At 42.8% G+C, this 26,022-nt stretch overlaps 1 protein-coding gene across 2 annotated transcripts in view; it reads right to left on the reverse strand.

The window, feature by feature from the left end:
• The window catches only part of RTRAF (RNA transcription, translation and transport factor), a 92,077-nt gene that overhangs the window by 42,437 nt on the left and 23,618 nt on the right, over window positions 1-26,022 (reverse strand). For both annotated transcript variants that reach the window (XM_069208634.1, XM_069208635.1), the window contains exons 3-4: window positions 20,822-20,921; window positions 7,392-7,469 (exon numbers count right to left, since the gene is read on the reverse strand). In XM_069208634.1, coding sequence (XP_069064735.1) covers window positions 7,392-7,469; window positions 20,822-20,921 — 178 coding nt within the window. The remainder of the gene's footprint in view (window positions 1-7,391; window positions 7,470-20,821; window positions 20,922-26,022) is intronic.

Consider the following 26,022-nt stretch of genomic DNA (forward strand, 5'->3'; position numbering starts at 1 on the left):
CGTTTATAGTGAACCCCAGCAAATGCAGGAGGTCCACCATACTCTGGAGGTGATGGATGACTTTCAACAGCAAGTCGTCAAGGTAGAGGAAGCCCTGATCTGCGCAGATGAGCTGCATCCACCACCATCACCTTGGTGAACTCCCGAGGGGCGCTGGCAATGCCAAAGGGAATCACAGTGAACTGAAAATGCTTGTTGCCTATCGTGAACCGCAAGTAACATCTGTGGGCAATCAGGACGGGAATATGGAAATAGGCGGCCTACAAGTCCAACGCTTCAATTCAGTCTCCTTGGTCCAGGGCAGATCGAACCTGAACCAGAGTGAGCATTCTGAACTTTTCCTTCTTGAGGAAGACCTTAAGGGACCCAAGGTCTAGGGTAGGGTGGAGGCCCTTGTCCTTTTCGGGCACTAACATAGCGAGAATAACAACCACGACCTAATTCTGGCACAGGAGCCTTCTCTATGTCTCCCTTGGCCAAGAGAGCTGTAACCTCCTCGCGGAGAACTGCCAGGTGATCCTCCGATTATAGGATGGTGGCATGGATGGAGGGATAGTCTTGGAGGGGAGGGAGTAGCCTCTTCGGACTATTTGCAAAGCCCACCTGTAAGGCGTAATGGACTGCCAGCAGATAAGGTGATGGCGACTCCTGCCTCCAACTGGTCCCTGGTGAGGAAGCACTAGGAAGGTTTGGAGGCCACTGAGGAGGGGGGCGGTGGACAGCCTAGACCGCTGGCTCCTTGATCCACGAGGATGCTGGGTCCCACATCCCCAGGCACGCAGCATGCACAGCACGGTGGCTGGAGGGGAACGGATGTGGTTGGGTGTCCCTTTGTATCCCCGAAAAGGGTGAACAGCAGACTCATGGGGGCGAGGGGCAGGTGCGAGGCCCAAGGACCTGGCAGTAGCCTGCGTCTCTTTAAAGCACTCAAACACAGAGTCTGCTTTGTCTCTGAAGAGATGGGTGCGCACAATGGCATGTCCATTAGGGTGGATTGGGCATCTCCCGAAAAGCCAGATGCCCTAAACCAGGAGTGGCGCCTCAAGGCCACCGTCAATGCAACCAATCTGCTAGTGAATCAGTCATATCCAGTCCACATTGTATTGTGAACTTTGCTGCATCTCTCTCATTTGCAACAACTTGAGAGAGAATGGCCCAGGCCTTCGCCGGGAACTGTGACAGCATCCGCACGACTGTGTCCCATAAAGTTTGGGTGTAAGGGCCCAAAAGGCATGCAGTGTTCACGGACCGCAATGCCAGGCTGGAGGAAAAAAAACAAACTTATTTACCAAGTTGATCAAGCCTCTTGGATTCTCTATCCGGAGGTGCGGAAGGGAATTCGCCCAGGGATGTGAAGGCTTGGATAACCAAGCTCTCATGGGTTGGGTGCTGCGTCAGGAACACTGGGCCATTGGGAGTGGGTTTATATTGGTGGGCGTTTGTCCTGTTCACCGGAACCCCTGTGCTGGGTTTGGACCAGATTCCCACCAGGACATGAGTAAGGGATTCATTAAAGGGCAAAAGGGGTTCACAAGAGGAAGCCCCAGGCTGAAGCACCTCTGTCAGGTGGTTAGTCCTGACAGACACTGAAGGCGGCTGGATACCCAAGGCTCTCAGACGCACCTCGCACCACCACTGAGTAGGACGTTTTGTCCTCTGTAGCCACGGTAGGGGTAGAAAGCATGTCAGTGTCAGGGGAAGTATCGACTAGCTCACCCAGGTGCGTCCGCCAGTCCATGGGATCTTCTAGCTGGTAATCCAAAGGGTCAAGGGTCGCCTCCCAATCCTCACTGTACCAAACAAAAGAGAATAAGGGTCAGGATCCGACCTAGGGAGCAAAGTCGCCGTCGAAGTCGGTATCTGCATTGTGTGACACCGGTCAAACTCTGTGTAGGAGTCAGCAATGAGGATGGGGTGGACCCCACTTAGGGGAATGGGCAGCGTCAGGGAAAGTCAAAGTGGTACGAGGGACACCGGTTCAGATCCAGGAATGGGTCCATGGGAGCCCCCCTCAGAGCCAAAAACAAAGCCGCCAGGTCAGAATCTGAGGTTGTCCCTGCTGACCCCACAGGACAGGAGGGCACTCCAGGGGAGTCATCTGTCCAAATATGAGATGCATGGCCTCATAAAACTCTCTGAGTTGGGCAGGGGTCATTCCGGCTCCCAGAAACCTAGATAGGTGCGGGGCCAAACCAGAAGCAGGCTCAGAGTATGGAGGCTTGGACCGACAAGGCTCCTTTTCCTTCGTCTAGTCAGCCGATGGACAGGGTGAGGAAGAAGAACGTTTGTTCTTCTTCGACTTCTTTTTCTGCCTCGACTTAACCAGCCATCCCGAGGACTTGGAGTGAGACGATGAAGAATGGGGGTTCTGCAACCGATCCCGGGACCTTCCTTTCGACCAAACTTTCAGATTCATGGCGTAGCACTTGGAGTACAACTTCGGGTCGTGGTCGCACTCCAGGCAACACAAGCATACGGAGTGTGGATCAGTCACAAACATTGCCTGATGACAGGAATCGCAGGGCTTGAATCTGGTCTTAGGTGACAACATCTGGACACACCAGGTGTGTAGACATTCAAAAATCTTCGACAAAAAGTTGGAAAAGACCAGTCAAAAAGTGACTGAGGAGTAGCTCTTCTTTGGATCTGCGCTGACTGGTGCGAAAAGAAAAGAACTGATGTCAGCGTACCGGGGTGGCGCCTATAGAGGTCCAGAGACGGCACATCCGGTGCACACAATGCCAACAACGGACACAGACCCAACCAATACCACTTGAGGGCCGCAAAGGGGTAGTGCTCGAGAAAAATCTGAATCCAGACTGACCCCTGGGGGAAATTCTAAGGTGAGGAATCTGCAACTATAAGCCTCTATCCGATATTCTATATCACCAGCAGGCAAGTCTCAAAAACAAAATTAAAAAGGGGTTACTATGAACCCCTACATCAACGTACAGTCAGTTTGAAACAAACACACAAAACATGCAGCGATAATACTTGCATGCAGAGGGAGTCTTTTAGCTCGCCTTACTCACAAGCAGGGACATGGTACCCAAATTGGGCTACCATTCATACCATTCGGGGTGGGTGGACAAGCTCCTGTAGTCACACAGTTGTCAAGGAAAACACACCACTGATCCCCCTATTAGTGCGCTCGCTCTCACCCCACTTGTCCATTGCCATCCCTTAAACACAATTTCCCAGCAAAAGCTTCTAACATAATTAAAAGGATAAATGCCTCCCCAAAGACCAGTCATATATCCACTTTTTAAAATGAAACAATGGCAGTTCCTCTTTTAATATTCTGCATCCAACCAATGTCACCTACCACAACCCAGCAAAATGGGTCAAACTGAAAGAGCTGCAGTACAGTCGTCAATCAGAGCGTCGCTCATAGAAGAACAAAATCCATCTGGCTGATGCTGAAGACAAAACCCTGACACGCTCGAATAAGGTCAACAAGCTGACCAGATTCTTCCCGACCTCTTTACAGCCTATAGCACAGCAGACCATTTAATTTTGCTGAACAGGCTAAGAGTCTGGTTTTGGATAAGAAAGAATGCCTTCAACGAGTTTAGCTTCTTCCTTGGAGATTGCACCCATCAGAACCTCTAACCAAAACTCTAACAGATGTCTGTGAAGTAAACCACTGTGTGATCAATCTTCAGCTGTTACGTCCAGCCTCTTTCCCAGTTACTGGAATAGCATCAAACCCACTTCCACAAGCAGGATGAGGATACCCAGACCTACATTCTCCTGTAGAAAGAATTGAAGAACTCTATGAACTTTAACAACAGCCTAGACCATACATAACAATGGATGAGGGAAACCTTTCTCTGTCTCTAGTGGGAAAAATACAGAAATCCTAACTCTGCTTGCTCCGGACACATCTAAATCTTCCTTTGCCAAGCATTAAAATGCTGCGATCTATCCCAACACCACTGAAAAAAGGCAAGAACCTGGGGATTATTGTCAGTTCAGAGCTCTCATTCAATACCAATGTACAACTTTTGGTGCTATGCAAAAAGCTCACCATGAAAGAGATCTCAAAAGAAACCTTGAAATGGAAAGTTTAGACTACTACAATGTACTGTTTCCTGGCCTACCTAACAAGGGAACAGACAAACTAGAAAACATTTCACAGTCAAGCAAGCTTCCAGCATTTGCCTGAACAATGGAGCATGCCCGTGTCAAATAGACACTAAACCCACTCCAATAAATAAGCACACAAATAAAACTAAAAATAAAAATATTCCAGTTGAAACCTAGAATGTGGACATGAGAGGAGTCATCCTGCGAAAACCAACAAAATTGAAAGAGGAGAAATTCAGTGAACAGTACTACTCAGGACACAATTTCCTAACATACACCTTTCCTTCAAAAAGGTTCTTGCAATTGTCTGGATTTCAGAAGCCATACAGTGTGTATACACTGTTCCCCAGGACCTTGGATTTGAGTGGTAACAGGGCTGTAACATGTTTATACCATTGCTTGCCACTGGTGTACAATACAAAGGCATCTCCAACTGAATAATCAAGGTACTTATTTTGGGCACATGGCTCTCGCAGGGGAGCAAGTTCAAGCAGCCATGACTTGAGGCCCTAGTAAGGGAAGGAGGGTAGACAAAAAGATTGAATAATATTTACTATGTCGTGCTCAATCAATGTCCAATCTGGTTTGCTTTAAAAAAATAATAATTTTTTTTTACATAAATACAAGTGAGTAAATAGAAATAGGATTGGTCCTAGGTGTGCACGTTGCCTGAATCCAATCTACATCACATTGCTATGGGAATGGCAACAACACAGGAAGCTGGGACAGGCAGGTTCACAAAAAGCAAGTCAATCTCTGCATTGGTCAAATAAAATAGGCTAGTGATCCCCTGCACTCACCAGGTACACAAATGTTTGAGCGAGGGACTGGGAAGGCATACATGCAGTTTGGTAGGTCAGGGATGGGCATAGCCATCCCTCAAAAAATGAAATGGACCCCCACATTTCAGCAGGTTACCTGTACACTTCCCGTCCACAAAAACACACTCTATGCAAGTCCAAGACATGACGAAGGCAAGGGAATCCAGGTATGTTGGACAGGTGGACCTCTTACACGGAGAGACATTAGAAAGTCTACTTGGAGGGGTGCAAGAGGAAAGCCCTAAACATCCTGTATACTACTCAAACTGCCACCATTGCCAGGCACCGCAAGGCCTGGACTAGAGGCAGTACCCGATCTCACTTAGAGTGTGTACATTTTTAGTGTCCCCCAGTATCATAACACAGCTGCAATGCGGGTAAAACACTGAGGGAAAAAAAAAAAAAAGTAAAAGTAAAAGGTGAATTTTCTGAATTCATCTCAGTATTTACTCTGGGCCACAATCCAGTCTATCATTTTCTGCCCACCATGCCGCCTCAGAGAGGAACTAGCAACATGCAAATCAGCCTTGTCCCTGCTCTAACAGGAACACTCCTGCCTGATTTGCTAGTCCTGCTCCACTCTGAGTGGGAATAAACGTAACCCCAGAAAGGTTTAGGCTCGTTAGGGCCTTGTAGAGTGAAACATGATCTCTATGTTATGTTATGTTCATATAATTAAACACAGCATAGTAATCACCCACTAAGTGGTATCTTGGCACTGTGGACAGATTCAGACAAAACAGGACTAACTTAAAATATGGCTCTCGTACGCAATTTCAGGAATTTCATATGGTCAGTGCAAGTACTCATGTTGTATGGTAAGTTATTCCAATAGGAAGGAGCCAGGAAAAAGAAAGACCTGCTTCTGCATCTCGTCGGTCGGATAAGTGGAATAATGAGTAAAGCTTTGTTCCTAGAGCTCAAATTCCTAACTGGGCAGTAGAGTTTGAGCTTCTGTTCAAGTATTTGGGACCTTGTCCCATTAAGGATTTGTGCGTAAAGCAACATATTTTGAAGATGATTTATTTCCTGACCGGCAGCCAGCATAAGGCTCTCAGAAGAGGTGCAAAAGCAGAGCCACAAGGGAGGTTACAAATAAGTTGTTTTGTACTACTTGCAATTTGGACATTAATGTCTCATTTGCTGAAGCAAGTAGTGAGTTTCCATAATCTACTCTGCTAATAACTAGAGCCTAGAATAAATATTTTCTAGCAGAGAGGAAAAAAACAAAAAGCTATCCTCAGCAGGTTCACTGTGTTAAAGCAGATACCAGTAGCGTAAATAATCATTGAGAAGAAGGGTTCCATTTTAACATCAAGATTCTTGACTGCTTGCCTGGAAGTAGAAGCTGTACCTAAAACAGGAGGCCACCATTCAGGAGGACCAGAGTTTGTGAGTCTTGCTGAACAATATCATCTCTGTTTAGTCAGCGTTTAACTGTAAACAGTTTGCTGTCATCTATTCTGCGATCACTCTCATACCTTTGGGGATAAGGTCTCTAACTCTGTGCAGGTATCAAAGTAGATGGCAAGCAGGGAGTCATTGGCATACAGCAATACTTCAAATTCAAAGGATTTAACGATGTTGGCAAGGGGGGCCACTTACATGTTAAACAGAGTGAGGCTTAAACATGAGGCTTTCGAGACCCCCTTGTCTATCAGTATTTGGTATTTTCAAGGAAGTCTCGGAACCACTGTAGGGCTCTCCCACAGATGCTAGAGCTCTATGGCACCCACGCCAGAGCATACTCCTCACACTCCGGACCTATTGACATTGTGAAATGCCACATGAGGTGCACTATTAGCAAAGTACATGTAGTACAGGAAAATGAAAGGGTTCCCCCACTGCGGGGTGTCTTACAGTGTGAGGAACAGAGTCCAGTTGAAGGTGTGGGGGGCCTTCTTGAGGGGATACAGGATATAGTTGCTGAATATGCTTCAGAGTAAAGAGCGACTATAGCTCTGGACAAGAACTTCCAGCTGCATAAGCCATGTTCCTGAATAATGGGAGCTTCTTACAATACAGAGCACAAGGAACCTTGCACTCTGCCAAAAAGATCTTTACTTTTGATGCTTACATGTTGCCATATTATAAGTATCCAAGCCTTGGCTAATCCCACAATTATTTTCTTAATATGTAGCTTTATGAACAGGTAAGAAATTGTAGGTAATTTTAATGCTGCTTGCTGTTCCCTCCCTGAAGTCTGGTATGCGAGAACCTACAAGAATAAAATAACATCTTCTTGTTCATGTATGGCAATTGCAATTGTGATGTATTGCTTGCTTGTTACTTAATATAATACGAATGAAACTGAACCAAAAATCCTTTGAATAAGAGGGCTGCAAAATTTACGAAAACTGTACAAAAAGCTTCAAAATCAGATCAAATTTTTCCATACACTGCAAATCACAATACATAAAATGGGGTTTAGTTTAAAAATAAAACTTTAATGATCAATAAGAGTTTCAAGTGTATACTCACCATCTAAATTTATGAGTGGCTCCACACTTTTCGGTGCATTGTCAGCATTAGCAGGTGTGGCGTTTTTATATTTATCAGCTACAAAACAAACATAATTACATTAGAGTGAAATTATACAGGACTTGCTCTTAAGTTAACGGACAACTGAGGCAACATTTCAGAACAAAAAGATAACATATGTTAGTAAGAAGATGTTCTATGTGATGGTGGCAGAGCAACACCCCTCTCATTATTGGTGACCCAGTACCAGAAAAAACAGCAAACTTGCCTTGTTTTGAAGGTTTAACTTTTTTCCAACGTTTTAGTAAAATAAACACAACCACAAGACAAATAGTAGCAAAAGATATGCGAAACATTATAAAAGGCATTATACATCTAAATAAGAGGTCATCAGAATAACATAGTTTATATTTAATAATGTTTAAGAGAATTAAGGAATACACAAACATGGGAGAATCTCAGAGGCACAATGTTGATTAAGCCAAGGATCTTCACTCTAGAACCACAATATCATCATCTGTGGTATCTTCCAATGGTGAATTCCCAACTAGCACAATGCCAATGCTTTTCCATGAATGGCTTAGGAAGTATACTGAAACCCATGAAAGCAACCTCATAAGAAAACAAAAACTAGAATGCCCCTATCAAATAACACTTCACAACTTCAGTCCTTACCTGCACATCATCAGAACCAGCACCTTCCCAGTACATCTGAATCCTTTCTTTAGTATATAAACTCTACACTGCACCCCTCACTACCCTGAAAACTATAGATGCATCCCCCACAGCCAAGTCCTGGAAAGAGCAACTTCAAGATTATGCCATCTGCACAATCAAGAATACTATATGAACAAGTTAATTATCTTAATTAACACTCTCTCATGGATACTCTAACTGCAGATTCCTCATCTTTTGAATACCCAGTGCCAGACTGGATCCAGAATTTTTTCACAGCAATTCTTATTACACACCAGCAGGTAGCGCCATCAGACTCCATGACAAATTTGAACCATCTTAGGCACCACACTTATCTGCTGACATCAATTTATCCTGAAGCTTTCTGCGCCCTCAGACGCAGATCAAAAGTAGCACATCGGAGGGGAGAACTTGTGACCTTTTCAGAATCCCAGGAGTCCAAGGGCAATGGGGAATATGCAATAAAATGAGCATTCCAGAAGGAGAGCAACTTGTTCTTCTGATGGATACTTCTAACTGTGGAGTCCTCATCTTTTAAATAGATACCCAAGTAGTGCCTCCCAAAAGCTGGAAAGTTTAGGGATTGGACATACATCACAAATGCCTGGAAGACAAGAGGACGAAATGTCCTTCACTGGCAACTTGATTCTCATTGCTGTAGTGCTTGGGGAATGTATGCACAGGCACGCATAAAGCATCCTGGCAGGTGTCCAATAATGAAAACCCTCATCAATGCCATTGTGCCAGCCTTGGATCTGGTGCAACAAACCTGTAGCACTCAGGGAGTTCTTTCTTGGCTAGGGAACAGCATGCTTTTATGCACAGGATAACCCATCTGAACTGGGTTTGTTCCCGTATTGCCCTTCCTTTCTTAGCATTGCACGGACTCTGTACTTCTTTGTGCCCTAAAAGTAAAAACAGAGGAATGCAAGTACCAATGGAGGCATTATGTTAGGTATGCGTGGGAACATGTACATGCGTCCTTTTAGAAAGTGCATTACAGCTGGTGACTTAAATAACGGTTAGTCGACTCAGGGAAACTTAAAAAGGCCAAAAGGGCCAACAAATAACCTTGAACTGTTCCCAGTGAAAGGCATTGAAGGGTCAGACATGCCACAAACAACAAAACATTAGATGAGGATCACCTAGATTAGTGGTTCCCAACATTGTGACTTCTGTGGACCCCACTTTATCATCATCACTGAAAGCTGGGGACCTAATCTGTTAATATTATTTGCTTTTTTGAGAAGTTGCAGACCCCAGGGGTCTCAGGACCACAGGTTGGGAACAACTGATCTAGATGGTCACTACACCAGTCCCTCAATGCCACAAACATACAGATGTGGCAGGAGGGCACCTCTTTGCAAAAGCATCAACTAGTTTAGTAGGTAAATCAAAACCGCTCAATTGTCACCTCTCAATCTACCCACATGGAGGTGTAAGATGTGAAAATTTTGAGATGGGGGTACTCCAGAAGAGCTAGACTGAGCTCACGCTCAATTTCAAACAGAATGCTGCTCCCTAAGAGCCTCCGAGTGGAAACTCCAGTGTTTAAGATGCTTGGCACTGTAGTTTCAAAACAGTGGTGAAAATATCTGACTGGGTGAAGAATGCTTGAGCCCCTTCCAAATGAAGACACTCTTTGGCTGCTGACATCTCCCAGCTTGTCTGCCTTGGCATCAGCCAAATTATATGCTACAGGAGGTTTAGTGATTTCTAAAAGGTGCAGTGCCCCCTGACACAAGGCCAATGACCCCACCCCAACAGGGTCCACGACCCCACACCATCCTGCTTGGTTGCAGTACCACATGGTGGTCATATTGACTGTCAGGACATGAACTGGCTTCACATTGATGGATGGAAGGCGGCTTTTTTTCCACCCATCAAAAGGCATGGAGCTCCAAGAGGATTATATGGAGCTTATGCTCCAGTGGAAACCAAAGGCCCTGTGTTTAGCCGCTTCTCTCTGGTGGTCGATCCAACCCACAGTAAGCTCTGCAAGGGTTAGGGAGAACGACCTGCAGCAGAACAGACTGGTGTCCACCTACCAACACTGAAGATCCTGCTATGTCTCTTTCAAAATGCAGATGCTGCCCAAGGACAACCCTGGTTTTGAGCCCATGGGAGGCAAGACCTGCATGTGCCAGAGGGCTTGTGGGAGCAGCAGGATGCATGAGCCAAGAGTGTCTGGAGCTTCAGAATGGCCTGTGCCAGAATCCAGGATTGAGCCTGAAACAAGGGGATCAGAACCTAAATATCCCAAGCTCCCTCCAGGGCTGGATCTTCGGCTTGGTGATGGAAAACGTCAGGGTTCAAAGAAGCGTTACTGTCATTGTAGGTGGTTCAAAACAGACTGTGGTGCGCCTCCATTCAGCAACAAGTCATCAAGATATGGAAATACATGTATCCCCAACCTGGAAGATGATCCGCAACCACTGCCATCACCTTCATAAACTCCCACGTCGCAGAGGTGGGACCCAAAGGTAGAACAGCATATTGGAAATGCTCTATGCACCACAAACAGAAGGTAACATCTGTGGGACTGCAGTAGGAGCTCATTAAAATAGAAGTCCTGCAATTCCACCCCCTGGATCCTGAATAGAAATGATCTCAGCTAGTCAGCATCTTGAATGTGCCATCCAGCAGGAAGGCGTTCAGAAGAATATATCTAAAACTGATTAAGACCTTTATCTTTTTTGGCACAAATATTGGGAGCATCAACCCTCACCTTCCTACACTCTGGGACCATCTTATGGTCACTTTGGCAAAGAATGACTGAAGTTCCTGCACTAGGACGTCAATATGATCGCTGAAGTCTGAGCTAAAACAGGCAGGATGTAAAGGGTGAAGATGTGAAGCATAGGGCATAACTCCTCTGAACAATCTGCACCGTCCACTGACCAGATATAATGGCATGCCCGAAAAACAAAAAACACACCCACACACCCACATTCTTCCCCTACTGGACAACATTGCCAAAGGATGAGAAATCAGTATGGCTTGGCCACAGGTGTTGCGATCAAGGAAGAGTAGGAAGGTTGCTGTTCCTCGACGTGTGCATGAACTCTGAAACCACTAGGTCCTGTTGAGCTGCAAATGGGCTCTACTAGCTACACCACAGGTTGCAAGTACCGTCTTTGTTGACAGGTGAGACCTTGCAAGTATCTGCTGAACCCGGGTAAAGCTAGTGGAACTGACAAGCTGGAGAGGTCACAGAATACGATTGTGCTGTAGTCCAGCTGTCCCTGCAGTATTCCAACACAACCCTTTCACTGAAACATTTTGAGCTACAGAAAGGCTTGTCTAACAGGATACCAGCACGTTTCCAGGGAATCCTGTACTATGCATCCACTGATGGCGATGGATCATAACACTGGTGAAAATGGCATGTCCAACACAATCTGTTATGGCTAGACCAACTCTCAAGAAATATTTTCCCTGCATCCCCTCTTGGATAGTTTAATCAAAAGCAATGTGAAATTCACCAGTTACGGCTTGCAAAGTCCCGCTGTGTCCCAGGGGGCTTCCATGTATTACCCCAGCAGGTAAACAGCATTAAAGTACCGTAAGACAAAAGTGTCAGAAGAGAAAAGGTTTTCCACAAATTAATTCAATTTGAGCCCCTGTGCCAAAGCAAAGTATAGAACTTTGGATGTATGTATAAAACATGCTCCATTGTGTGTAAAGGCAATGCGTGAAAGTGCCTTGCAATCAAGCCAATTTGGATCATTTTCACATTTATATACATTTTTTATGAGTTTGGTGGTCCTAGGACCGCCAGACCGCTGCCAAAGCGGTGGTCTCAACGCTTTGGCGGCGGTCAGACCGCCACATTATGACCATGGCGAAAGCAACATGGTCGGACCGGCAGAACTGCCAGTTTCCCTCCACAGGAGGGGCTAGTGGTGCCGGCAGTCCTAATCCGCTAGGCCAACGCTGCATGCAGCCCTTGGCATGGGCAGTGCAGGGGCCCCCCATGGACAGCCCCATCGCGCTTTTCACTGTCTTCTTAGCTGTGTTGTCAATGTTGTGTGCTGGTTCCCGCTGGGCGGAAACTGTTTCTGTCCGCTTACGCATCGGGAAACTAATAATAGGATATCTGTCACTATTGTGACAGAATAACCCGTCAATATCTAAATCAGGCCCCAAGTCTTTTAAGTCCAATTTAACCACAGGAAGAGACTTCTAAAGCCACACCATGACCTCAGAGGAGGCACTTGGAGACTCTCAAGCGTAAGGTGGAGGCCCACAGCAGGGTCCAGTTAAGGTCCATTTGCCACTGGTCAGCTGTGTACTTTGAAGAAAAGTCATCTTGCAGCTTGTTCTCTCCCTGTGGCCACACAGAAGGTCAAACCAACTGACACTTAGAGTCCACTTCTTTGCCCTGGGTACATGAGGGGGCAGGTCCAGTCCTTAGATGCTCCTCTCAGATCACAGGCAGCAGGCCCAAACCTCTTCTGATTTTTTTCACAGGTCCAGAAAGTGTTCTGAAAAGGGTGCCTAGTGCTGCCATATCTGTCTGTGTCATAAGATAGTAGGTGGAGATGATTCTAGGTCACTCCCTAATTAATGGGGTAAAAGTTTCTGGAGCCAACACTATACGTTTTCTTAGTAGCTCCTGTTTGCCTTACTGCAAATAGGCCCAAAATGCAATGTGTCAGGGCAAATCCAAGATGGCAGACGTCTTTGGACACACTAAACATGGGCTTAAAGGCTGGGGGTGTGAGTGGGGAGTGTACCATGGTAATCCTACTATCCTTACACATCCAACACTAAAATCCACTTTGAGACAGGTTCTATCCCCAAAACAGCCCCAGAGACAGAGGCCAAACACCCAAGAGCAGACAAATTCAGCAACCAGACAGGTGATCCACAATAATTATCTTGTCATCCTGTTTTCAAGGGTGCCTCAAGTGTTCATATGGTTTAACTGACCTGTGAAGGAGGATCCGAGAGTGTTGTGTTGCAGGATCACCAGATCCCCCACTTGAAATAGTCACTGATGTTCAGGAATCATTTATCATTCATGTCAGCTTACTGCTCTCTCATTGAAGGCATTTCATACCTATCAAGGCTAAGCACATGGTGAGAGCTGAAAAAGGTTTACGCTATTTAGCCTTCTGCCAGGTCAGGTAGGTAATGGGTAAATTGTAAAATTTACTTTTCTTTAATATTTTTTTTAAAATCCAACTTTACAATTACATTTTTTAAAACTATTAAAAATGTAGAACTATTTTTCGAGCTAGTCGCATTCCCAAAATACAGTATTAGTCTTTTAATCTGTCCTCTAGTTTTCTACAAAGAACAGTTAGGCCTCCCACCTTGAAAATTATCTTTTTCAGCCTTGTCACTGTAGGAACATGGTAACATTACTTTTCTACATGTCCTACTTTTAAATACCATGCACTCTATCTTGTGGGCTGTAAGCCCTACACAGTGTTGACTTATTAATATGTAAAGGGAAGGTGTTATGTGAAAAAGGGGTTATTTTGACACGTCGTACTGCAGGGTTTATGCTGCAACAGTCAGACTACACAAAGTAGACCTAAAGCCAGATTTGCACTGCTACTGGATGCCACAATATGCGCTGCAGTCCACGAGTGGCATTTAACTTCCAGGCCCTCTGGTTACTTTTTACACCATATACTAAGGACTTACTAGCAAGTTAAACATGCCAATCAGGACAAAGGCAATTTAACCATGGTTAAGGAGGAGCACAAGCACTTGACGACTGGTTAGCAGAGTTAGAGTGCACGGAGTTCTAAAGCCAGGAAAAATATAGGGTCCAGTAAAAGGCAAAAAAAATCTGAGGCAACCACGCAGAAAAGGTGGGTTTTCTATAGGCAGCTAAAGAAAGGAACTGATGCCAGCAACCAAGAGTGACACCTACAAACAGCTCTTTGCTGTCGCTTCTGGATGTGGTGCAGGTCACCACATAGTCCCATGGCGCTACCTGCTGTTGTGCAGAAATAGTTGCTATGTAAATTTATGATTCAGTCAAGCTCCTTCTAAAAAGGTGAAGTAATCTGCAGTAAGAAGTGTCAGTGAGAAATACCAATTAGGGTTGTCGCCACTACAGTCCAGAAACTGACCCATGGCAGATTGTGAATGACACGCTCAATATCTTAAACAAAGATGACATTCTTCCTCCTAGTCCTTCACCGTGTTGTAAGCGATTTCAAAATGTTCACTCATCCAAATGATACCCAGCACCATTTCCACCTGGGTGTCTATCAATTAACATGGACTAAAGAGGTATGTGTCTTTCTTATTCAACACACAATACTTTTAAGTGAATTCTTCTTAATAAGCACCCCTCTCCCTCAAATAAGGAATGTTGCTAGACTCATTCTTGCTGCGGATTTCTAATCTCTCCATGGAATCTTTAGGTATTGTAGGCGATGGCCATCTGGAAACTCAGTTGGAGGTATCTAGCTACATGCAATATCCCACATTCCCAATCTTTAAATGCCACTGAAACCGTGAATCATGTGAAAATAAGATAAATCTAGTTTGCTGAAAAGTACCTTCTACTGCAATGGCATGAATTCTCATTAGCACCTGTGGCTTGGAGATTGCATTGGGACAGTGTGTGGGTCTGTCTACAGCCAGAGATGATGCGTGGTGCCCAGAAGATAAAGAAGACAAAAGGAGATGAGAGGAGCATGTGGCAATAGCCATAGGTGCAAGGCACTGCGGATGTCTGTGTGGCCATGGGTCTGTCTGTGTCTGTAGCTCACTGGGCTGGGACAGATGAAGAAGTAGATGGAGACAACCATACAGTAGACAAAAGTGGGAGTGGAGAGCGCCTGCAATTAGTGGTGCCTTCTAACAACATAGAACCAGGCTACAGTAGGATCTGTCCTCAGCATCCACACTGCTACAATTCTTACTTATGGGCTCCGTTTTACTCAAACATTCAACAGATATGAGTGCCAGGTAACCTGCTCCAACCAATACCAAATAGATGTAGCCACAATTAATCCCTGCTGCAGATGGACTTTTAGAACATCTCCTTCTTCCCTTAGTTTAGAGTGCAATGGCATGTCATCAGATATTTAAAGTCATCAGAGGGCAGAATGAAAAGAAAGGGATACGCAGGGTCTTAAAATCGAGGAATTTGCTCCCTCCTACCCATATACAACTAGTTTTTGGACAAGGATTAACAATGAGACTGTGAAGCAGCAGAGGCTCAGCCTCCCAATGGAGATATCTTCAATTCAAAGGTTAAGGATGACCTCCTGAAGCAGGAGGTAGGTAAATTTAAAGCAAATTAAATTTATTTTGACTTTTTGTTGGAACTGTAGGCAGATTCATGAAGCAACTACTCCTTTTTGCATACAACTGTTAGCTCCTGTAAAAAGCAACCATTATCCTGCGTTGAGCAATCCTACATTCTGTCACTAAAAGGCTAAAACTCACCGCTGCCCCCACTGTCCCAAATTCACTAATTCAGTGAAGGTCAGTATATCATTGGTCAACTGCCAATTAAGGGCCAGATGTAGCAAAGGATTTGCGCGTCGCAAACGGCGAAAATCGCCGTTTGCGAGGCGCAAATGCCTCTTTGCTATGCAGAAATGCATATTGCGAGTCGGGACCGACTCGCAATATGCATTTCAGAATCGCAAATAGGAAGGGGTGTTCCCTTCCTATTTGCGATTCGGAGTGGAATGCAATACCATTTGCGACCGCATATGCAGTCGCAAAGGGTATCGCAGTTACCATCCACTTCAAGTGGATGGTAACCCACTCGCAAATTGGAAGGGGTCCCCATGGGACCCCTTCCAGTTTGTGAATGGACCCAAAACATTTTTTTTCAGGGCAGGTAGTGGTCCAAGGGACCACTGCCTGCCCTGAAAAAATACCGAAACTAAAGGTTTCGTTTTTTTTTTTAAGTGCAGCTCGTTTTCCTTTAAGGAAAACGGGCTACACTTAAAAAAAAAACTGCTTTATTGAGAAAGCAGTCACGAACATGGAGGTCTGCTGACGACAGCAGGCCTCCATGTTTGCGAGTGCCTGGACTCGCTATGGGGCCGCAATTTGCGACCCACCTCATGAATATTAATGAGGTGGGTCATTGCGACCCCATAGCGAGTCGCAGACGGTGTCTGAGACACCGTTCTGCATACCAATTTGCGACTTGCAAATTGCGAGTCGCAGGGACTCGCAATTTGCAAGTCGCAAATTGGCATTTTCCTGCATCTGGCCCCTAAATTCTTATGAAAGATATGGGGACAGTCAGACCACCAGATGGAGCCTGCAATGGCGCAGAGTACCACTTATATTTTTGAGTCCTTTCAGTGAACATTTAGCCATTATCATTTGTGATGGAGCTAGGTTTATGTGCTTTGTTGTTGATCCTGCCTCTAACATCCAGCATATCCTCCCTCCAAAATACAGCTTTATGCTGATGACATGGCCATCACAGGAAAAAGGAGGCAAGGCTCTTTCTACTATCATATTTTCTTCAGCATCTAGTTAAAACGACTTAGAGGATTCCTATGAATAAATAAGAAGTAACGTGTCTAGCTGTAGCTCAGGATTAGTTGATGAGTATCAAAAAAGCAACGAAGAAAGATGGGTAACCAGTGAATATTCTGTACCTTAATCATTTTGAACAAAAAACATTAGGAAAATTATTTAGAGCTTGTTGGATGCCTGGTCTCTCCTACTCAGACTACAAGTATTCTTCAAATAGGGTGGATAGAATATCTGCTGCATTTTGGTGGGTTGGTATAATCACACATCAGGAGCAATAAACTCATATTTTTTTGTCAGGCAAACTCATTAGGTTATTGTTCCAAGTCATTCCGTGCATTATTTCATAGGATTCCAGTTGACAAGAAGGAAATGCACGATATCTAGAAAGTTACATCAAGCCTGGATAGATGGCAATCTGGCATCATCAAAACACAACAAATTACTATATATGTCCTAGTCATCAGACAGGTCAAAAACCTGAGAGATTCGTTTTTGACTTCAATATAAAAACAGGATATGGTTACACACAAGGGCTACCTTCTGCCATAAATTGAGTATTTTTTTGTTTAAGAGAGAAAAGGAAACATGAATTAGTTGTGGCCATGGAAGGAAAATGTCTTAAATATTTACAATTTATTTCCATAATGAATGCAAGATGCAGCATATTTCATACGGAATGGTGTTTGTTTGGTGCTGCATTCTTACCATATTATAAGAGCAACAACAAATACAGTAGAATAGAAAAACCATTCTGATGTGGCACAAGGTGTCCACATTCTTCACTGTGAATTTTCAAACATCACACTTGGTGCACAAAGAGAGGAAAAAACGCAGGTATGTGTAGGAAAATGCTACTGTTGGCATTGTTACCCCCTCACTTTTTGCCTAGTGCTGATGCCAACTTTGATTGAAAGTGTGCTGGGACCCTGCTAACCAGGCCCCAGCGCCAGTATTCTTTCCCAAAAACTGTACCTTTGTTACCCAATTGGCACAGCCATGGCACACAGTTAAGTCCCTTGTAAAAGGTACCCCAGATACCAAGGGCCCTATGGCCAGGGAAAGTCCCTAAGGGCTGCAGCATGTATTATGCCACCCTAAGGGACCCCTCGCTGAGTACAGACACACTGCCTTGCAGCTTGTGTGTGCTGGTGGGGAGAAAAGACAAAGTCGACATGGCACTCCCCTCAGAGTATAATATAAGAGGGGGGAAGGGACCTCAGAGTGCCATGCCCACAAAGCACTGTCTGTGGCATAGGTAAGTCACCCCTCTAGCAGGCCTTACAGCCCTAAGGCAGGGTGCACTATACCACCGGTGAGGGCATAGCTGTATGAGCAATATGCCCCTACAGAGTCTGTCAATTCTTGGACATTGTAAGTGCAGGGTAGCCATACTGGGTATATGGTCTGGGAGTTTATCATTACGGACTCCACAGAACCATAATGACTACATTGAATACTGGGAAGTTTTGTATCAAACTTCTCAGCACAATAAACCCACACTGATACCAGTGTGGGATTTATTGAAAAATGCACACAGAGGGCATCTTAGAGATGCCCCCTGTATGTCAGCCAGCCTGGTAGTGTAGGACTGACTGGTCTATGCCAGCCTACCACTTCCAGACGAGTTTCTGACCACATGGGGTGAGTGCCCTTGTGCATTCTGTGGTCAGAAACAAAGCCTGTCCTGGGTTCCCTGCAAGAACTGTAACAGCTGGGGGTGAGCATCAAAGGCTCAGGCCTCGTGTTACAGTACCAAGGGCACTCCAGCTAGTGGAGATGCCCACCCCTGGACAAGCCCCCACTTTTTGCTGCAGACCAGGGGGGTTTAGAGGAGCACGGGGGTGGGCTAGTAGGCACCAAACACAACCCAATATATTTTCTGGAAACAAATTACAGATTATTTAATGGGGAATTTACTCCAATGTAAAAGCAAGAGATCTCTTAAGAAGTTTAATGAAGCAAATATGAGGTCGGCTCAGGATGCAGAGAGCCTGTTGGTTCAAAAAGCAGCCTGAATGCACAGAAAACATTCCCGTAATGTAAGATGCTTCAGACTTGTTGCTATGAGCATTTTTAGGCTCACCACTGTCAGCATGCTCTTGCTCATTTGGTACACCACTCATCTATGGTCTATGAGCATTGTCAATATTTTTGTGCCTCACCCATCAATAAAAAAAAAAAAATGTAATAAAAAAAAAAGATCTGGGGGAATCCTACTGGCCAAGCAGTACATCGCCATTCATGAATAAGCTGAATAATTGCAACTGTACTTTGAAATATCATTGATAACTTATATATGCTACCTAAAGTGATGTAATCCACTTTTAGGTGTCAGCAGTCAATCTCAAACTTAGTCCGACTAAAACAGAAATTCCTCTTCAAATGGTTCAAAGCTCCAGTCCACAATCCCAAAATAAAGACAATTAGCTTGCTTAATCACTCCCATTGCCACAAACACAAAAGTGATAGTTTGCTTCATTGCTCCCTGCCTTTCCTTCAAAGAGCACGTGTTGAAAGCCCTGGCAGCGTGCTATCGCTTACGTAACCTCTAAAGGATCAAACCGTTACTCTGAAACCCACACATTTCAGTACACAGCGTAAGCTCATATTCTCTTCCTTCCCGAAGAGGCTATCTCCCATGCATCTATTCCAGCACAAATGCTGTCACATCAAACTCCTCCAACTTACCACTCCCGTTCAAGGATCTTGAAGGGCTCCCCTCGAGACAAAAAACAATTTCAAGACACATTCAATATGATTAGCCCAAAAATCTCAGCTACTTTGGTCTATGCCACACCGCAGCAAGTACAAACTTCATGAAGCCGGATATCCCAATAGCACAGAAAGCAGACGTTCACAAGCCCCACCCTCAAAAACTAAAATGTTTAATCATACTCTGATACTTCAAGCACCAAAAAAACAACTTCCTATCCAGACACTCCCCATTTGTCCGATTAGACTTCTACATTCCTTTGCCTCTCGGCTTGGAGTTCTAGGAGTAAACTGTATTTTATTCTTCAACCAATACTACCTTTCCTGAGAAAACTTCTATAACCAGCATGAACTGGCATTTAACCATAAACTATATAATTTGTCCCATAGGCTCTTGGGGCAAGTTCACTCTACAAAAACATCCACAATAAAAATAGGTTTGTCCTGATGCCAAAGGGTGTTTAAAACGGAAACATGTGTAGGGTAAATGTCTTCATTCAAAACCATTTAAACTAAGAACACACATATCTATATACAATAAAACTGTTCAACAACTATACAACTGTAATACCACCATATGTATAAACCAAACTGTTGCCCTTACTCGTGCAGAGACCAAAATAATAAACCAGCAAGAGAAAAACACAACTAAACCGAAAGCATAAACAATTAGGAAAAGATATTGTAGACCTACTTCAGAAAAACATGCGGTTGTTAAACTTTGCTTTGCAAGTGCCTTATTATTTGCTAAATAAAAGAAAAGAAGGGAAGAGAGAAAAGGTGTTTCTTTATTATCAGGCCTTACTCACACTGCAGTTTCTGTTGGTTACAGCCTCTTTGATGCTCATTTATCCAGATTAATGCCTTCGCTACGGTCATCACATACCCCAATAATTCACATTTTAACATTTGTTTAAATGTTTAACCCAACAGAGATCCAATAACATAAGTTCAATGGTGTTTTGGGGTACATTCTTCAATTTTACACGTTCCACTTCAAATACTATGCCTACAAAAACCATGGAAACAAAGCTAGCAACAATTCAGGCCCCAACCTCGTGTAGGGTCATGGTAGCTTAGTACACTGTTTAATGGTTATTACCTAACAGATGCTTAATGTCACATACAGCAGCATAAATACAATTATTCATCACAATTAGCAACATCATGATTTTTACTGATTTCAAAAGCAACACTGCAATATAACACTGGGGAGAAGCAAGAATTATAGACTTCTTGGTTTTCATGCTCCATGCTGAAAATTGCTCAGAAGAACCTTCAAGAGCCTTTGTTTTACCATGTGTCATTTAACAGGCAATAATCAAACAGCATAGCCTGGAACAAATGTTTTTAAAGAGACATCAGCTATTCCAGTGACAATTAAAATTCCCCCAAAACTTGCAAGCCCCATTAGTCATATTTAATCATTAATTGTTTTTAGCCATTTTTGATGAGGAAAATACAAATGCGTTCTTACAGTCTCCGAATCACCTTATAGTATGCCTGCTTAAATAACAAACTCAGAACATAAATGTCCTTACCATTATCACCATATTCAAGTCGAACTGCCAAGCCAAGAAGCCAGTCAATGGATTCCTGTCGCTCCTGTGCTTTGAAGGGACAGTTGACATCCTTTAGATACTGTAAAAGAAGAAAATAGGAGTTTACATTTATCTGTTATTCTACTTCCAAAACAGTTTCAACAAAGCTGCTTCACAACACTACCATCTGCATTCTACAAGTCAAACAAAATACATGGTAAAAGATTCTACAAAAATTATGGCCAATCTGCTCAAGGATGATACAGTTAATCTTTTTGACTGTCTTGGATGACCTGAGTAAATTCCAGAAATATCTAAAGTCATATCATAAGATTGGGTCTTCGACATTAGTAAAACTGGGTCCGTGGGCAAACACAATTAAGTATTCTGGTACTTCTTCTGACAAGGTAGACAACTTTGGTATGGGGTTTATACTCAAGGAGAGAAGTTTATTAAGCCGTGCTAGTCTTACTTAGGACTAACAACCACCATGTATGGAAGCAAGGTGGACTAAAGCGTTCAGATATCAAAACATTACTTGTCTGCAGTCAAGATGTACACATTTGGAGATCTACGTGGTACTTTAAGACAAACTGCAGCAATGAGAGTGCATTTACAATTTCAACAATGATGTGTTGTTGAGAAAAATAGATTGTTCTGGGAATTAGCTTGAATAAATTATCAATGATGGCAATCCTTATATTGTTCCATGTTCTCTGAGGATTTCTAATTGCTGTTGTTGTTAAATACTATGCCATGTAGTATTGGCGGCAAGAAAAATAAATGTAAGGAGTGGGAATACAAAATTAAACCACTCTGCAAGGAATATGTTCATTCGGTGCCACTGTAAGACAGAGAATAAGTAATGTACAAAGGAGATTTTCACCTGAAAGAATACGAAGACAGACTGATATTTTTCAACATTCTTTCTACAAAAGGAAGGGTTATCAGTCTCCCATTATTAAACATTACAAAGAGAAATGGGGTAAGCAAGGGAAGACCACGTTCTCATTTCTTTAAACTTGTGTTTTCCTTTTTAATGAAAATAAATCTAAGCTACTTAAATTAGAATAAGGGATATTACTGCTGTGTATATATTCAATTATGTGGCAGATAGTTAATATAGCAAACTATTCATATGTACATTCATTGTGAATATTAACGTGCTTAGATTGACACTGGTAGACAAATTAAAACAAAACAAAAAACACAAGCATAGACATCCCATAAGGCACATGGCAAACATATTGTCAAACTTTCAGCAAAGAGGGAGGAAAAATGGATTATAGGACTGAACAGTGTGAGAACATGGTGTGGACAGTGGTAGTTCAAAATAACAGCCTTGTTGCCATTAATTACAAGGGGATCACAATTGGTCATTGTCTTTTTTTTATTTTTTAGGTAGATTTTTGGTGGAGGAGTCCATTTTAAAACAACTTTTCATAAAATGCGCACCGGGTTAGGTTCTTCTAACTAGAAGACGGTGTTTATGTTTAGTATAGATCTAAAGGATTTGCTAATGGTGTGGAAAGTGAATATGTATGAAAGTGTAAAAAATGTGGTTAGGAGACAATGGCTTGTACATGGAAATATTTGTGAACAGTGTAGGGTGTTTAGAAGCTTCTGCTCATAGGATGCTTTCTATAGAGTGATCTATTGCGGTTATTTACAAGTTATGCAGTGCAGACTTTGGTTTGAGGAGAGTGCTATCCAATGCACTCTAGAGAAAGTAAAAAAGCAGGAACTATTGAGCGGGTTTGCAGCACAGGAGCGATTGGCTTCTTTGGGGGGTGCAAAATGTGTTTGTTAAGGGTGTTTGTCTAATTTGGAATTCTAAACACGTGTGTTTCGGTACACATTTTGAGTTTCTAAATATAAGTGCTTCAGAAGGAAAGTGTTTTCTACCCTCTACAGCTATCCTCAACATGCTACTAGGTCAAACTGCAGTCTGGTTCACGAGGACTAACTACTTACTTTACACCGTATGATGCCTATTACTTTAGAAAAATGCTGCATGACCTTCTTGAGTGGTCAGTGTATTCCAGTGGACAATCCATGACAATTTAGTCGCATCCAAACAGTGAAATTTTTCAGGACGACTGCCTCGTTATTGTGAAGGAATTACAGTAGTCTGAAGAACAGGTGCAAGTTGTATTGCAGGATGTGGACAAACACAAAAGAAAATGTGTAAGTTAAGGTAGCTCAGCATTTTGCAAATGCCAAGTGGCATATGCATGTCTGATGAAATTCTCAAATGAAGAAAACGGTTCTAATTATTTTTGTGGAATTGTTCTTGACAATTTTGTCTTTGTGAATGTTTTTCACCATGTTGAGGAACCAACCTTGTGAAAGCTATTCATTAAGAAATATTTGTTTTGTCAGGTTGGTAGTGTTATGTTTTTTAGAGGCGGTTTCATACAAACTTCTGTTCTTTTTAAATGGGGGTCTGTCCCCCTACTCTCCTCTCCAATCCTTTAAACCTCCCACCAATATCCACACCTAGAGATGGACCCCCCTGCATTAACCCCAGTTTCTTTCTGTCTCATCCCTCCCTAAAACATGCCCCACCCCATTTATGTTACCCCTACCTACTATATCCACATCCTTTTCCACTGGTTTTCTTTTATCTTTGTTTTTTTTACTACAGATCACAGTGAATATAAAAGAATGAATAATGTAAACCCTTTTTCCAAATACACGTTTACCTTTTGTTCAAAAACGTTTTTTTGTGAAAAAGGTTGTCATTTTGACATTTCTCCTAAATGAAGTTTTGTCAGCCTGATTTCATCACACAGACTTCTTCATTTTAGAAAGACATGAAAATGATGGAATTCCATGGCAAGGTTCCTGAATGAAGAGGGTTGGATTGAAGCAGGAGAAACTGGTTTGGATTTCACAGTGTATGGGAACCGCATATGCCAAGTGAAAGTTTAAAACTCACAGTAAACAGGAACATTATTTGCACAGAGAGGATATTTTAGACAAAATGTAGCATCTTAGATCAGGCTTTGTGCAAAGCTCAACAGATAGAGCTTTAAATCATTACTTGTGGAGATGCACATTATCCCTGTTGTGAGTGATATGTAGTAACACAGAACTGAGGCAACACTTCTACTTAGAGTTTTAAAGTCGGCTTCAGGTAAATCACCTGCAAAGTTTTATTTTCGAGTGACTTTATATTCATATTCAATTGTAACAGCACATAATAGGATCCAGGTCATATTTGGACTAAAATAAAGAGATGAAGACATACGCAAAGAGTTGGATTATAAAAACAATTAAAAAAAAGCATCTCTGCTGTCACACGCCTGGAAGTAAGCAGTTTCAACATGCTGTTAAGGTAGTGTAAATAAACAAGCTTTCTAAACAATACTATAGAATAAAAGGGTCTTTAAAAGGTAAAATAGAAACCTCTCTTGGTTCTGAGGCCTCTTATTCTGAGGGCATGTAGTCTCTGTAAGTAATATTCACATGTGAAGTGAAGGAGAGAATGTGATGCCACAGGAATTATTATGCATTACAGATGCAGGCTTTATAAATAGATCGATGAGTAAAGTCACTGTCAAACAAAAAGCTCTATTAGAATTCAGCACTATGCCTATAGGGGACTGCTAGGTATTCTGCGCTGGACCGCAGGAAAATCTAGAAGAGGTTATAAAAGGCTCTGTGGAAAAGCTGGAGCTTGATAAACATGTCAACAGGTGTGTCTGTTGATTTGCTTGATCATGATAACATATATATGAGGGTATCCTTCAAACAGGGAACAGATCAGGCCCTCTTGAATGGGTCTGTATGAGCTGCAGCAGAGACAGACTGTGCTTCCTAGCTGGTAAGTTAGCATTTTAGCCTCTTCCTCATAGCAGAAACCCAAACTGGATTTGATCACAGGGTAGGTTTCAGAACAGACAAACTACAGTGTCAGCTCTCTCAATATGGTCTGCTCTCACAGGGTGTTACACTATCACCAACATTGAACCCGATCAGGCGATTCTGCACAATTTTCCACGCTAAAAGGACAGGGCATTATATGGAAAACTCACCCCATAGCCCTTAGAAGGAGAGACAGAATGGAGTAGTAAGATGCAATTGATATTTGTGAGGGAGGATACTGGCACCCCTGGTAATGATCCATTACAATGACACGCAGAGGAGTAAAAGTACTAGGTCTGGCCTGAATGTTTTGTCACCAAGGATGATCAGGGCTCGAAAAATCTACTCGACCACTCACACTGGTGAGTTTTATTTTACAAGGCCGAGCTATTTTTAGATTCCACTCGACCCTTCTGGCGAATGGACAAAGAACAGGTGTTCTGTTCATTCAAAAACTGAATTAGCAATTAAGAAGCATTTAAATCCTATTCTTGTCACATTTGCTTTGTGTTCAGAGACAAAGGTCAAAAGTCAGTTTGTCTTCTTGCAATGCAAATACTTTTCCTTGTGACTGCAGAGTTCCAGGATTTTGTAGGGTGTACTGTCTGACCTATGTGAAATGAAAGGCTTTAGGTATCAGCTTTTTACTAACACACAACATTTATTTATATAACAAACTCAACTTTACAAACATTTCAAAATATACTTTCTACTTATGTGTGATGAAACATTTTTTAATAGAATGGAAATAGTTAGAACACTTTACATGTGCAAATGATAAATATTTTCTGAAACCCAATTTTCACAGATTATTGTTAATACACTATATAGTTTTATCAGTAAAGCTGCAAGTTAGTGGGAGGGTTTTTGGACATTTCTTAGAAATGAACTTTCTGTAAATGACAGTGCGCTATCACATCATGCTTTAGCAATATATTTATTAAAAGTGAGTGTTTAAACATAAACTAAGAAACACTGCCCTGATGGCAAAGCTATTATTAACTAAAAGGCAAGTCAGGCATGGATCATGTGTACCATACATACATGTGAGCTAGATTTACTATACATGGAGCAAATGTTAAGTGCAGAAATGCTGAACTCACATATTTGAAGGTGCAATTATATATGTGAATGAAGAAAAAGGTGACTGCAAAATACAATATTTGCCTGGGATCACACAATTTGAGACCCGTTTCTGGGTCAAGTACATTACAGTCAGGTCGAGTAGATTATTCAAGTTACTCAACCTGCAGGTCTAGTAATATTTTAATGATTTTTCAAGGCCTGATGATATTGAATAACCTTTCCTCACAGTATGTTTTACAATCGTG

The sequence above is a fragment of the Pleurodeles waltl genome, chromosome 9 (assembly GCF_031143425.1).
Source record: "Pleurodeles waltl isolate 20211129_DDA chromosome 9, aPleWal1.hap1.20221129, whole genome shotgun sequence".
Classification (NCBI taxonomy): Eukaryota; Metazoa; Chordata; class Amphibia; order Caudata; family Salamandridae; genus Pleurodeles; species Pleurodeles waltl.